Genomic DNA, 15,315 nt, shown 5'->3' with positions numbered 1-15,315 from the left:
TAGTAGAGTAGTAGTAGTAGTAGTAGTAGAAATAGAATTATTAGAAGTAGAAGTAGTAGTATTACAAGAGATAGTAGTAGTAGTAGTAGTAGTATAGTGATAGTTTGAGGTAGGCCTAAGTCTCACATTACACTTAGCGAAAGATAACGTAGAAAACTAATATATTTAAAAACTCTTATCGAGGTATGTAGGAGGATTAAGCTCTTTGCAGGCGGTCTTGATTGATAAAGAGATTATATTATCTCAAAAACAGAGAGAGGGGGAGAAAATCAATCAAGATTGCGCGACCCATGAACTTAACATCACCGATTATCAGATGATTCGACGAATTCTTACAATATATAAGGAATTTATCTTGAAACCGCACTGTGCAGTTTCTCTAGAACTAAGGTAAGACTTTCAAGAAACGAGATCACTGTAGAATCGAATTTTTTTAGGATTTTATATTTGTCATTAATTTTATTAAGTGTCTGGTACACAATAGCCATTACAATGAACATTCGACTAACATCAGGATTTTATATCACCATCATACACCATCTTCACAGCACAGAAATCAAGGATCTTTCATCTTTAACTTTGCCACAAATAGCTATACAATAGAGCAGCAGTTTATAATCTTTAGAGTGTCACGACCCTCTTGGAGTTTGTATTTCATTTTGGTAAATCCCCAGAATGCTTTGTATAATTTAGGATGACAATCATATGCTACTCATTAAACCTTTGCATACTGTAGTGAATTGAACATTCCTTTAGGTTATCAGGGTTGATGTTTTGCGAAATCTGGCTGAATTATAGATACTTCCAGTCACAAGTCTACTTCGACATTTAGGAAAATGTTGTTTTGCGAAATCTGGCTAAATTGTAGATACTTCCAGTCACAAGTCCACTTCGAAATTTAAGAAAATGTTGTTTTGTGACATCTGGCTGAATTGTAGATACTTCAGTCACAAGTCTACCTCGACATATAGGAAAATGTTGTTTTGGGAAATCTGGCAGAATTGTAGATACTTCCAGTCACACGTCTACCTCGACATTTAAAAAAATATTGTTTTCTGAAATCTGGCTAAATTGTAGATACTTCCAGTCACAAGTCTTCCTTAAAATTTAGGAAAATGTTTTGCGAAATTTGGCTGAATTATTGTAGTACTTCAGTCACAATTCTACCTCGACATTTAATAAAATGTTATTTTGCGAAATCTGACTGAATTGTAGATATTTTCAGACATAATTCTACCTCGACATTTAAGAAAGTGTCGTTTAACACAAGTATGTAATTTCAAAACGGCGTTAAGTGTTGCATTTGTGGACATATGGGTGGTGCATGCAACCAAGATTGCAACAGAGACTTGTAGAAAAACACGATTTTTAAGAAGGAACATCCAGCTTAAATACCTACATGAAAATTACATATAGACGGCCCAGTTCAAAAGGAAAACAACTCAAAATTTAAATTTTTAGGAAACCTGCATTTTAAAGCTGTATGTTGCTGTGAAAAATTAATGGATCGTTGAAATTACGCCAAATTTTGTGAATGATGTTTCATATATAGGGTTTCAAATTAGAGTGTGTTCATTGAATTTCTCACAGCAACATTTTAGTGTTGAAATACGAATTACGTATTATTTAACTGAGTTATTCTCTTTGTTACTTACGCCTTTCTATGTTATTTGAAGTAAACCAATACTGTATATACCACGTAGAGTACATTGAACAAAAGTCAAAATGTGAGCATATAATATGATGAACTTCGTAAAAAGGGTATGAAAAGTCTTTGACATATTCATTACTTAATATTGTTAAGCATAGTATCACGTTTTGGTTTCAATAGCGCTATGATTAATGTTCACAGACGCGACCTCCAATACCAACGCACGTACTGTATCCACTTCGATGCTATTGTAAGCAAAGGATGATACGATGCTTGAAGAATAATAAATAGGTCTACGTTCAGATAGGTTAGGGAAAATAAAAGTGAATATCGTTAGAAGGAATTAAAATCCCATGCGTATATTTAATTGAAAAGTAAGATACCAAAATTCGCTCAATTCATTTGGACATTTTTATGATTCGTAAATAATTACATATGAATTTTTAGACCTATCATCATATTTTAAACTTTTTTTCCTTCAAAAACAACGCCAATCCTTGTCTAAAAGATTGTGTTATTGTGCATCTCACTTGAAAACTCGCTCAGTCCGTAGACAGTGGACAAAAAACTAGCCCAGTTCTATCATAAAAAATGAACTAAAAGAGATTTGGGATCACATTCTCCAATTAACTTCTTTTTTTATCTATCTCAAATATGTTAAATATTGCTTCTCGTGTCCATCACATTGACAGCACACTTTGCCCATTTTATTTCATTTTTTCGACGACTGTAAATGGATAAATCAGTGAAATAATTATGGCAGAGAAATAGAGTGAGAGAAAATTGTACCAATACCTTTTTCTCCACCAAAAATTCTATTTGAACTCGCCGGGACTTGAAGTCGGAATTGAAGCAGTAACATTTGGTTAACGGTGAGCCTAAAATGGCTTCAATATAGATGAGTTAGTGCTAAAGGCTCCCGGAGATCGAAATATTACGAAATTATTTTCTGTAACTTACTAAATAACTGAAAATATAAATAGTATCGTAGAATATTACAGGAAATGAACTGTTACCAAATACAAATTATTAGCTACTTAAGAAAATGATTTGAAATTATTTGATTTGGTTTACATTTATATGAAAATCATCAACGATTTCTACTGCTATTCAAAAAAGTTTGTGACAGAATAGAAGCCAGTCGTACAGAGTTACCTTCTAATATATCTGCGGAATTCTGAACCATACGCAGTTAGTTGTAATAATATTAGGCTGAACTTAATTTTGCTTCAATAAACGTGAAATAATAGTACATTATGCAACGAGCCTATAATGATAGTAATTAAGACGCGAGTATGTTTATGAAACGAGCGCAAGCGAGTTTCATAATTTTCATACGAGCGTCTTAATTACCATTATAGGCAAGTTTCATACGACTTTTTATGCTCGACCATATTTCTAACTTGAAATTATTCATAAGTATTCATGTAATTCTTATGTGACTGGGAGCGAACTGACCTTGTGCAATCTCGTAAATTGTGAGATGTGCGCAGACGCGAAAGTATTGATTTTTTCCGGGCAACGAATGTTGACGACCTTGATATAATCTAGAAAGTAAGATAAACGTTAAACTTGATATAACCTTGAAATTGAATTCGACATTGAAAAACGAGATGACAAATTGAATTTATTTGAATATTATTTACAATTAACGCTAATTATTATAGTAACAGAACATAACCTACTGCGACAGTATTGGATTTCCAGCCTGCGTGACGTTTTGCTAGTTGTCTTTCGATTGCATATCCGAGAATAATCGAAAACCTGAACTTTAATGAATAGGTGTACTATAATGACATGCATTAAAGGACTGCTACCAGGTGTATAATTACTACATTTCGGCATGGTCGAGCATAAAAATATTTTTGCAACGGAAATGGTGTGCGCTATTTCGCTTTCATGTTATTAAATAATAGTTCGCTATTCACTGTTCTTACGAGCGTACTTTCAACCTCAATCTAAACGAATCAGCTGATACGGCGTCCCTCTAATGGCGGCTAGATTCAGGCCTGTACATCAGATAGCAGTGCCTGCCCGGACTAGAGAACTGGATGTAATTTTTTATTCACTGTCCCACTGTTGCAACGCCGTGACCATCACAAGCACATATCCTACCCTTTATACAATTCAAAAGCACACATTAAAAACAATCAGAACCTCACATCATTTTCCTTCCAGCTTCATAAAACATAAGACTGGCTGTGATCAGTGTTGCCAGATTCTCTAATCAGGAATCCAGAACAGGTGATGCTATGCATTTGAATTAATTCAATGCGTAATACAACTGATTTTATTCGTTTTATGTAGGTATTTCGTCTAATTAGTATAGGTATAGGATCTAAACTTTTAATTTTGTTACATCTTTGCTAGATTATCAATAATTCAAATGAAATGTCGTAAAGTCTGAAAAATAATGTCATATTACAGTGTTTAAATCCTTTCAACAATAAATCAACTTCCAAAGAAAGTAAAGAATAAAGATACTGTAAAACACTTAACACATGCTACATATTATTATCGTTTTTATTTCGATAGACTTACAACTCGATAGGAGGCGCCAGGCGGTGTTGAGTACAACATTTAAAATAGATTGGGCAGGAATTTCAAAAATTATTTTACAGAAATGAGCAAAGAATAGTAATATGCGTTACAAGAGCGGTATGTTGAAGTTTTCATTTTCGAGGAAAAGTTTGAAAAAGCGAAACGTAGTTGAGCTTTTTTAATTTCCGAGAATTGAAAAAAAAAAACATACCGCTCGTGTATCGTACATTATTTTGTGCGAAGATCGTTTATTACATACCTGAAAGAGGAATTTCTAATTAGTTGCAATGAAATCTCCATCTTGGTTTCTGTTCAATGACGGCAAATTTGCAAAACAAAAAATCTATCTTCAACATTGTTGCTTTAAAATGTTTTCTGTGTTTACTATACTCCAGCAGGCCGTGATATAGTCTGTCTTTTTTTTTCCCCCAGTCTATAAATGCGAACTTAAAACAAACGGTAAGGTTATGTAATGATTTATTTTTCATTTTAATATTTTAATAATATTATTTATATAACATATTGCAGTAATAACATCGGCATCTGGAATCTTGTTGATTTTTTCACGGCTTCCTTAATGTTACTTGCATCACGAGTTGTAGAGTTTACTTAATTTTTGCAAATATTTAAAAACAATAATTAACAGTGCAATTTAGGTGAAATTGAAGTGGTAAGTTTTCAATTTATAATTATTAGGCCTACTATATTGAACGTCTATAAAAATAATATGTTAAAAGCCTAAAGCAGTAAAATCAATATGTCACGTAAGTGGTAAGAAGAGGGAAATTGTTGTGTGTGTTAGGTTGGGAATACTGAATGTGGAATTTTACACTTTCCGCGGATTGGTTTTGTGCGGAAACCAAGCAAATACGCACGATCTCGCACAAATTTATTTTTCCAATCTTTGTTACATTCATTCATTTACTTAGTGTTCTGCCCACGGGCAGGTCTTCCACTGCAAACCCAGCTTCCTCCAGCCTTTCCTATTTTCTGCCTTCCTCTTTGTTTCCTCATATGATCCATATATCTTAATGTCGTCTATCACCTAATATCTTCTTCTATCCCGAACTCTTCTCCCGTTCACCATTCCTTCCAGTGCATGCTTCAGTAGACAGTTTCTTCTCAGCCGGTGACCCAGACAATTCCTTTTCCTCTTCCTGATCAATGATCATATATACTTTATATCAAGTTTCTATTTTTTTATTTTAGTAGGTTAATTTACGACGCTTCATCAACATCTGAGATTATCTGAATGAAATTAAGGTGATAATGCCGGTGAAATGAGTCCGGGGTCCAGCACCGAAAGTTACCCAGCATTTTCTCATATTGGGTGAGGGAAAACCCCGGAAAAAACCTCACCCAGGTAACTTGCCCCGACCGGGAATCAAACCCGGGCCACCTGGTTTCGCGGCCAGACGCGCTAACCGTTACTCCAAGTTTCTATAATTATCAATCTTAATGACGTAACAATCCAAAAAATATACACAACTCATGCAACATAAAAGTTGGGTACATTCAGTAATATGATAGATTGGCTTCGCGTGCACTGATATTAACACCCATTTTCGATAAAAAAAAATAAAAGGAAGTGATGACACATAAATATGTGAATGTTGTATTAGTATAATAGAGAGACTTTAAATTTGTTTCATCCCATTAAGTAAATTATAAACTAAAAATTTGGTCCCAAAAAAGGGTAAAATTATATTATATAGGTTTATCCCTTTAGTATTTTAGGAAATTAAAAACTATATAATTTACCCCTCTGAATTTTAGGGGGGAAATCTTACCCTCTTCCTCCCTGTTGTTGCGCCTTAACTGTACCATAGGTGTTAACATGAAATTATTGATTCTGCTCAATGTGTAGATACTAACATAGAAAATGCTTTCAATTTGTTATGTTGCAGGTTTATTTCAGTTCACACAGTGAAGGAAATACCTAACAATGAGGAGTCTGTACGTCGTAATCGTTGCTCTCTGCCTCGTCTTTGGCGCCAATGCCAGCAGCAAGCTCATAGAGCGCGCCAAGAATGCCCCACGCGACCAGTTGAGTAAGTCAAGCCAATTTTAGCACGGCCGACTTGATGCTCGCTTCGCTTCTCCTTCTACAAAAAAAAAAAAAAAGGCGAAGGGAACATCAAGTCGGCCGTGATTTTAGTAATATGAACCTCAAGGTCCTTGTAAGCTGTTGTGATCTTTATGCACGATGTGAAATAATGATATACATGTATGGGTAATGTGAGAATAAGTCTCCATTCCTTAGTCCTCCGATATCACTCAAGCTGCAGACAAATTCCAGTGAAACGAGTTCGATTCATTAATTTATTCATAGTTTACTGCCCAAGGGCAGGTCCTTCATTGCACATCCAGCATTCTCCAATCTTCCCTCTTTTCCGCCGCCCTCTTGATCTCCACTTACTACCCATATAATATCTTTATTTATTTATTTATTTATTTATTTATTTATTTATTTATTTATTTATTCATTCATTCATTTATTTATTTTATTTACTTATTTATTTACTTATTTATTTATTTACTTATTTATTTATTTACTTATTTACTTATTTATTTATTTACTTATATACTTATTTATTTTATTTTCTTATTTATTTATTTTCTTATTTATTTATTTTCTTATTTATTTATTTTCTTATTTATTTATTTACTTATTTATTTATTTACTTACTTATTTAATTATTATTTATTTATTTACTTATTTATTTATTTACTTATTTATTTATTTATTTATTTATTTACTTATTTATTTATTTACTTATTTATTTTATTTATTTATTTACATATTTATTTATTTATTTATTATTTACTTCTTTATTTATTTATTTAGTTACTTAAATATTTAACTGTTTATTTATTTTTTATTTATTTATTTATTTATTTATTTATTTATTTATTTATTTATTTATTTATTTATTTATTTATTTATTTATTTATTTATTTATTTATTTTGAAGGAGTTAAGTACAATAAGCCTTCTTTCCAAACCACCAGAAATACAAGTACAAATAAAAAAAAAGAGACCAAAAAAAAACTAAAAAATAATTTAACACTTAATCTATAACAATAATAATATAATTTAAGTCACACAATGTACAAAAGAAATAATAACTTAATCAGAACTGTTTAATGTTGTCTATCATATGATATCTTTTTCTGCCCCGAACTTTTCCTCCTTCCACCATTCTTTCCAGTGCATCCTTCAGTAGGCAGTTTTTTCTTAGCTAGTGACCCAACCAATTTCTTTTTCACTTCATGTTCAGTTTCAGGATTATTCTTTCTTCATCCACCCTTTCTACCACAGCTTCGTTTTTTCACTCGTATTCTGCCTGTAAATTTCACACGCTCCATTTTTCTCCATTTCAACATTTCAAATGTTTTCTTCACTTCATTGTAATGTCCATGTTTGCGTCCCATAGAATGCCACAATCCACAAAAAGCACAAAAAGTTATCAAATCGTTTTATTGTTTACAGAGGCTGAAATAAAAGCAGTTCTGTCGCCATCCTTCAGGTCCTCTTTGGACGACTCCATCATCAATTTCCTTAACACTAATGTCAGACAGATCATGCTAGAGGGCTCAGAAGAATTGGGCATACCGATTCTGGATCCACTGAAGATCGACCACTTGGATATTGACCTCCAAATGGATCCCATAGCGTAAGAAGAACAATCTCACATTATTACATAAATAGTAATATACGTTACAAGAGCGGTATGTTGAAGTTTTCATGTTCGAGGAAAAGTTTGAAAAAGCGAAACGTCGTTGAGCTTTTTTAATTTCCGAGAATTGAAAGAAAACATACCGCTCGTGTATTTTGTGCGAAGATCGTTTATTACATACCTGAAAGAGGAATTTCTAATTAGTTTCAATGAAATCTCCATCCTGGTTTCTGTTCAATGACGGCAAATTTGTAAAACAAAAATATCTATCTTCAACATTGTTGCTTTAAAATGTTTTCTGTGTTTACTATACTCCAGCAGGCCGTGATATACAGTACGTCTGTTTTTTTCCCCCCAGTCTATAAATGCGAACTTAAAACAAACGGTAAGGTTATGTAATGATTTTTGCAAATATTTCAAAACAGTAATTAACAGTGCAATTTAGGTGAAATTGCAGTGGTAAGTTTCCAATTTATAATTATTACTATATTGAACGTCTCTAAAAATAATATGTTAAAAGCCTAAAGCAGTAAAATCAATATGTCACTTAAGCGGTAAGAAGAGGGAAATTGTTATGTGTGTTAGGCTGGGAATACTGAATGTGGAATTTTAGACTTTCCGCGGATTAGTTTTGTGCGGAAACCAAGCAAATACGCACGATCTCGCACAAACATACTTTTAACGTGGAGTCACGTCATTATCATAGTCTAGTCATGGCCATCTTGACAATCGCCTAATATAAGTACATGTTCAAAGTTCTAAAAAAACAAAAGAATTGCTATATAAAACTCATGTTAAACGTGCATTTATATATAAACTTGTTCAATGTTGGCCATGTTATGACTAAGAATGTGACGTCGCAACCGTAGTCTGTCTTTCTCGTTAGGTACGTTTAAAATACGACGCATATACGTCATTCTTCAGTGTTTGAAGACAATGGTGGTTTCAGTGTCATCTCACGTATCGGAAACATGAGCATCACCTGCAAGAATTTTGTTATCAGTCAGCTAAAGGTACCAAGTTCATGTCACTTTCAAAAGGAGCTAACTTCAAAACCCTCGTTTTTCATGCAACAGGAAGCAGAACCATTTATTGTAGACTTTTTTTTTTTTTTTTTTTAGAGTTTCAATTGAAGACCTCAGTACAAAAACTGGTCAAGTCCAGGAATTAAAATTTTACACGAGATAAGAAAAACTTTCAACAAAAATTGAATGTGCATTAATTTCAAAATAATTCGCTATAATGACATAGCAGTATTTAATTCGAGCTTCTTTCAATAAATATTCAATATTTCTCTTTTCTATAACCAGGACGAATAGAAGTTCGGCCAGCTATAAATTTAACTGCAGTAGTTAAATTTAATATAATGTATCTGTGTGTTTGAAGTATATTTTCAACTCATAACTAGGGATTCTGTTTTACGGTGAATAAAAATATTTAATTTCGGTATAAAAACTTGGTTAATTTCGGTATTATTTCGCACTTAAAAAATTATAACATTTTGACTCTCATTCAAAATACATTACAGAATATTTCTACAACAAAGATTAGAGTCTGTATCATCAATGGAATTTTAGGGATATATCTTATATTTTAACAATACTTAGGCCTACAGTTTTCTACCGGCACGTATCTGTTGTGTAGAGAAATTTGTGTAAGAGTCTCAAATACTTTGTGTAATTAATATAAACTAACAGGAACTACAAAACATTCAAGATATTTCTACTTTATATTTAAAAATAAAGCCACTCGAAATTCGATTTGAATATTAGATTTAAATTTTTATATTTAAATTAGAGTTTAATATTAAATTTAAAATTTTGTACATAAGTATAAATTCAAAACAGATTATATTTTGATCACTTACAATTCCTAAGAAAATTTCACTTCTAATTACAACAAAATCGTAAATCCAGCTAACTTCAATCACTGCCAACAATACAGAGGGCAAAGAACTTTGCTTCGCCAAAGTTTAGACCTATTATTTTTAAATAAATTCAATAAATATATTGTTTGGCACTTAAAATTAAAATTTCGTAAAAATAAAAATAAAAAAATATATTGAAAAACATTAATTTCGAATAAATTAGTGTTATAAACAGAATGTTCGCTTATACACAAAATTTCGCGTCATTTCGCTAATTTAACTTTACGATATTTTGATCTGGAAGAACTTGAAACATAAAATACCTAGCTTTTATCAGCTGAAAACTCGTACTTCGCCAATCCGTGGTTTGCGAAAGCGAAGCATCTCTATTCATGACACGAATTTTCCACAAATTTGAAAAATCGTTGAAAAGGGATTCTAATCGGCCCATTTGAATGTTTATAATACTACTGCAGAATAAAACTTAAATGTAACGTAAATATTATGTTTTACAAAATCAATGGTGGCTTACATTAATTCATGGACGGAGTCATATTTTCTGAAATAAATACGTTGAGAATAGGATAGGACAGAATGTGTAGTAGTAAATCATTGTGCTTACGTTACATTGAGTAGGCCTACATACAGTACATGGAACATTCATTCATTCACTCACTCACTCACTCATTCACTCATACATTTATTCACTCACTCATTCACTCATCCATTCATTCACTCAGTCACTCATTAATTCATTCACTCACTCATTAATTAATTCATTCATTAATTCACTCACTCATTAATTCACTCACTCATTAATTCACTCACTCATTAATTCATTCACTCAGTCATTAATTCATTTATTCACTTATTAATTCATTCACTCACTCATTCATTCATTCACTCACTCATTAATTCATTCACTCACTCATTAATTCATTCACTCACTCATTCATTCATTCATTAACTCATTCATTCATTCTCTCTCATTAAGTCATTCACTCATTAATTCATTCACTCACTCATTAATTCATTCACTCACTCATTCATTCATTAACTCATTCATTCATTCTCTCTCATTAAGTCATTCACTCATTAATTCACTCACTCATTAATTCATTCACTCACTCATTCATTCAATAACTCATTCATTCATTCTCTCTCATTAAGTCACTCACTCATTAAGTCATTCACTCACTCATTAATTCATTCACTCACTCATTAATTCATTCACTCACTCATTAATTCATTCACTCACTCATTAATTCATTCACTCACTTATTAATTCATTCACTCACTCATTCATTCACTCATTCAATCATTCTCTCTCATTAAGTCATTCACTCATTAATTCACTCACTCATTAATTCATTCACTCACTCATTAATTCATTCACTCACTCATTAATTCATTCACTCATTCATTCATTAACTCATTCATTCATTCTCTCTCATTAAGTCATTCACTCGTTAATTCACTCACTCATTAATTCATTCACTCACTCATTCATTCATTCACTCATGCATTCACTCATTAATTCATTCACTCACTCATTAATTTATTCACTCATTAATTCATTCTCTCTCATTAAGTCACTAATTAATTCACTCACACATTAATTCATTCACTTACTCATAAATTCATTCACTTACTCATAAATTCATTCACTCATAAATTTATTCACTCATAAATTCATTCACTCATAAATTCATTCACTCAAACTCTGATTGGTTTACAGCTTGACGGGCACTGCTGATGGAGTAGAGGTACTGGAAATTTCTACTTTTGTGGTGGACAAGATAAAGACCAATTTACTGATGTTGAACGCTGAGTTTGCCTTCCACGTCCCCGAAATCATTGCGAAAGGAGTAAATTACAACATCGAGGGAAGTCTTAGTGACATGATTCCAATCTACGGAAGCGGAGCTTTCGAGTAAGTTTACAACAAACACGTTACAAGGAACATGATTAGTTAAATATCCATCGTGATCTTATCAATATTTATTTTGTACAAATACAAATTATATATTATGCAGAAGTTTTCCCTACGTTTATGCTCACGATTCCACAGTCATTTCCTTACATCGTTACGTTACAGAAAAGCTCAGGCTAAACTAATTACCAGGCAACACAAATTATCTCTGATTCCAACGAATTTCACTTTTTTATACATGTATCTACTGAAATATTACACGCAATTTACATTTTGCACATAAATCTGGGATTTAATAATAATGTTGTGATATTAACCTTTATCTTTTACAGGGCCGTAGTTGAAGGATTGTCTATATCAGGAAAACTTTACCTTGGCTCCAATAATTCCTACATATACATTAAACAATTGGATCTCGACGTAAACATTACAGCTTTAACAGTAAGTATTTTGTTATTATGTTTCCATTAGAATCTCCTTGGTAACATTGATTGCGAATTCGGTGAGATCTAACATTATGTAAACAGACTATATCTTATCGTATAACACATTAAATCAGCCAAATGACTTTGTATGCGGAATTCCCAACATGATTAAAGTTTCGAAGGATAAAATATTTCCCGGATTTCATCGATTTTACACAATACGTCAACTAATAACCATGCAAGGAAATTCAGGCGAGGAGGTCAAGAGAAGAATAAAAATGGGATGGAACAAATTCTGGTCTCTAAAATTCATCTTTTTCGACAAATTCTTAAGCCACCGGCTAGCCCTGGTCGCTGACAAATGCACAAACAAAGATGTAAAGAGTAAGCCAACGCAAGATGGGCAGGAAAATTCTGCACGTCTCCTGGAGGGATAGAATCAGCAACAAGAAGTCACGAACCGGACAGGCATGAAGGATATAGCGGTCCAAGCTCTTCAACTGAAGTGGAAATAGGTAGGCAACGTGCGGAGGCTCAATCAGTCAAGATGGGCCTACGCATCAACTGTATGGGACCCGAGAATATGGAAGAGAAACAGCAGCAGTAACAGCAGTATGGTCCAGAACAGCAACACATCGAGAAAATTGGAAAAGTCTAGTGATAAAAACGCTTGAAACCAAAACAACGTGAGTATGAACGACCGAGCAAACGACTCAAACAAGGATACTAAAGTTCAAGTCGCTCAGTACTTGGATTTGCTCGTCAATTGAGAGTAATCGGGCTAGTTCTGTAACTGGTGTCACGTGAGGCTCTTGCTCTTGTTGGATTTCATGAGCTATTCTTATTTATAACGGGTGAGACTGTAAATTCATCGGTGGATGCTTCGACATATCGTATATTCAGCAAAGCGTTTTTAAAAAGAAAGATAAATTTATCACATCTTCAAATTCCTGTTGGATCTCAGATAGGATCATTCGTTTGGCATCAGATCCAACAAGCTGTGAGGCCGATGTTTCTGATGAATAATTTTATGAAGTTATTTGAGGTTAGGTTGAAATGGAATAAGTTTTGGTGCAAAAAGCAATATATTCATCTTCAGTGTCAAGCAGTGAGTGTGACACTGACGAATTATTGATGATAAATGTAATTTACAAGACTACATCAAGAATGTTGTGATAACTACTGTGATAAGGATTTCAAACAATCAAATCGTTCACTAATTAAACGAAAAACGCTAAATCATGTCCGAAGACAGATTTGAATCTTACAAGTGATATCAACATGACACCACTTATGAGGCAACTAGATCAGGAGATAATGGGGTAGTGTGGCCAGTTCCTTTCCCCCTCCATTGCATTCATCGCCAACTAGCTACATATTACACTTATCAGACTTCAGATGCATACATATAATTGTTTTTTCTCTGGCACATATCGTCTAGTGAGATGTACTGCCTGATAATAGATGTATGCTACATATCAGCCAAAACCCTATCTTATTATGTTATTATTTGTTGACGTCTTTAAATGAAAGCATTGAATTCTTTCTCACTGAATTCACAAATTTGCCCTATATTACCAATATTTAACAGTCGGAATTGGTTAACTCAAATATAATATAAGAAATATAATAAAAATTATTGATTTAATTTTATGGAAAGGAATCAAATTCAATTTTAGCGAAATCTGAATATTCACATGAAGTTATTTGATGCAAAACTCGCCTTGTCCATAATAAATTATTTTCCTCAACTCGCAAAAAAAAACTCCTAAAACCTAAACTGTTGGTCACTGGAATAGGAAAAATACGATGTTACATTACATTGTATGATATTATATTATACCCTCAAGTTTTCTGGAAAATCAAAACCCAAAAATATGGACATAAACTGAATTTGTTTTTGGATAAGAGCAGTTATGCCAGTTAATGATATGGATAAGGCACGTTTTGAAGAAAATAAACTAACTATATGATAGTATATCTGAATATAATACTATTTGACAATAATTGAAGCTACAGAATCAAAGATTGTCCTAAAATTCATTAGAGAGAATATTTCAAAATTTTATTGGAGTAAACAGATGAAATACGAAAAAGTTAAAAAGGAACATTCTTTCAATTCAGTACAAGACAAGTTTTGCTTTAAACTTCTCAGTAAAGATGCATAAACCCAGGAGTAAGAATTGATTTGCTCAGAACTTTATAGAAGGTTCATGAAAGTTTTTCTTCAAACTTTATAATGGATTAGGCGAGTTAAGCATTTAATAACGATTTTCGATACCTCATAAAACTGTAAATAGGAAAGTTTTGATGTAGAAACAAATTCCATGCGGTAAGGAACAACATCAAGTATGCGATATCGTGCCTAACTCATTTTTTTGTTTTAAATTTTGGATGCGTTTTGCATTCAATAGCCTCATAATCCATTATATTATTGTTTACTATAAAAGATATTAATATTTTACAGACACACTTCGAGGGTCTCCTGGGCGGAGGAGATCTCAGCGACCTAGCAAATGAAGTCATCTCCGACATGGCACCAGAAGTGTTTGAAAACGCTAAACCAGAACTCATCCCTGTGCTCAGCGAAGCTGTCATCAATCTGGCCAATGAGAAGCTGGATGGAGTGACTCTGCAAGACCTCCTTGATTTGATCAACGGCGGAGGAAGCAAGAAAAAGTGACGAGGAAAACACACGGACTTTCATTTCTCCAACAGTTGAATTCTTCATATTTTTTGTGAATTAATGATAAAAATGAATATTTACGTAAAAATCTCATGTTGCATCTGTCAATAGTTACAGTACATGTAAATACCAATTTTATACATAAATAAAATCATCTTACACAGAGTACAATTCTTGAACTTCTGGCTTTATACTATGAATTCTGTACACTAGGATTAATATTTCCTGAGAATTTTTCCATCCTTTTCTGGCACCACTATTACTTCCTTAACACAAGTGTTTTCTTTGCTAATTTAAGTATTCTGCTCTAATACTTTCTTCCGACGTGTATATTTAAATTTTCTAATAAAATTTTTCTCAAATTTGTATTAGAAAAAACAGGAAACAATTAAATACTTGAATATTATTTACATCACTAACGAACGATAACGAAATAAAATGATGACTTGAATATTATTTATATCACTAAAGAACGATAGCAGAATAGTACATTATGCAACGAGCCTATAATGATAGTAATTAAGAAGCGAGTA

At 32.6% G+C, this 15,315-nt stretch overlaps 1 protein-coding gene across 1 annotated transcript; it reads left to right on the top strand.

Moving 5' to 3' along the window:
* Positions 1-266: 266 nt before the first annotated feature.
* LOC138703636 (uncharacterized) lies at positions 267-14,961 on the top strand. Its single transcript, XM_069831690.1, has 6 exons — positions 267-390; positions 6,100-6,243; positions 7,685-7,868; positions 11,477-11,671; positions 12,004-12,112; positions 14,564-14,961. The coding sequence occupies exons 2-6, from the start codon at positions 6,138-6,140 to the stop codon at positions 14,777-14,779; spliced, it is 810 nt and encodes a 269-aa protein (XP_069687791.1). The 5' UTR covers positions 267-390; positions 6,100-6,137; the 3' UTR covers positions 14,780-14,961.
* Positions 14,962-15,315: the final 354 nt, after the last annotated feature.

This window comes from Periplaneta americana, chromosome 7 (genome assembly GCF_040183065.1).
Source record: "Periplaneta americana isolate PAMFEO1 chromosome 7, P.americana_PAMFEO1_priV1, whole genome shotgun sequence".
Taxonomy (NCBI): domain Eukaryota; kingdom Metazoa; phylum Arthropoda; class Insecta; order Blattodea; family Blattidae; genus Periplaneta; species Periplaneta americana.
Note: the sequence above shows the minus strand (reverse complement) of the source record. Positions and strands in the feature narration are given on the sequence as shown.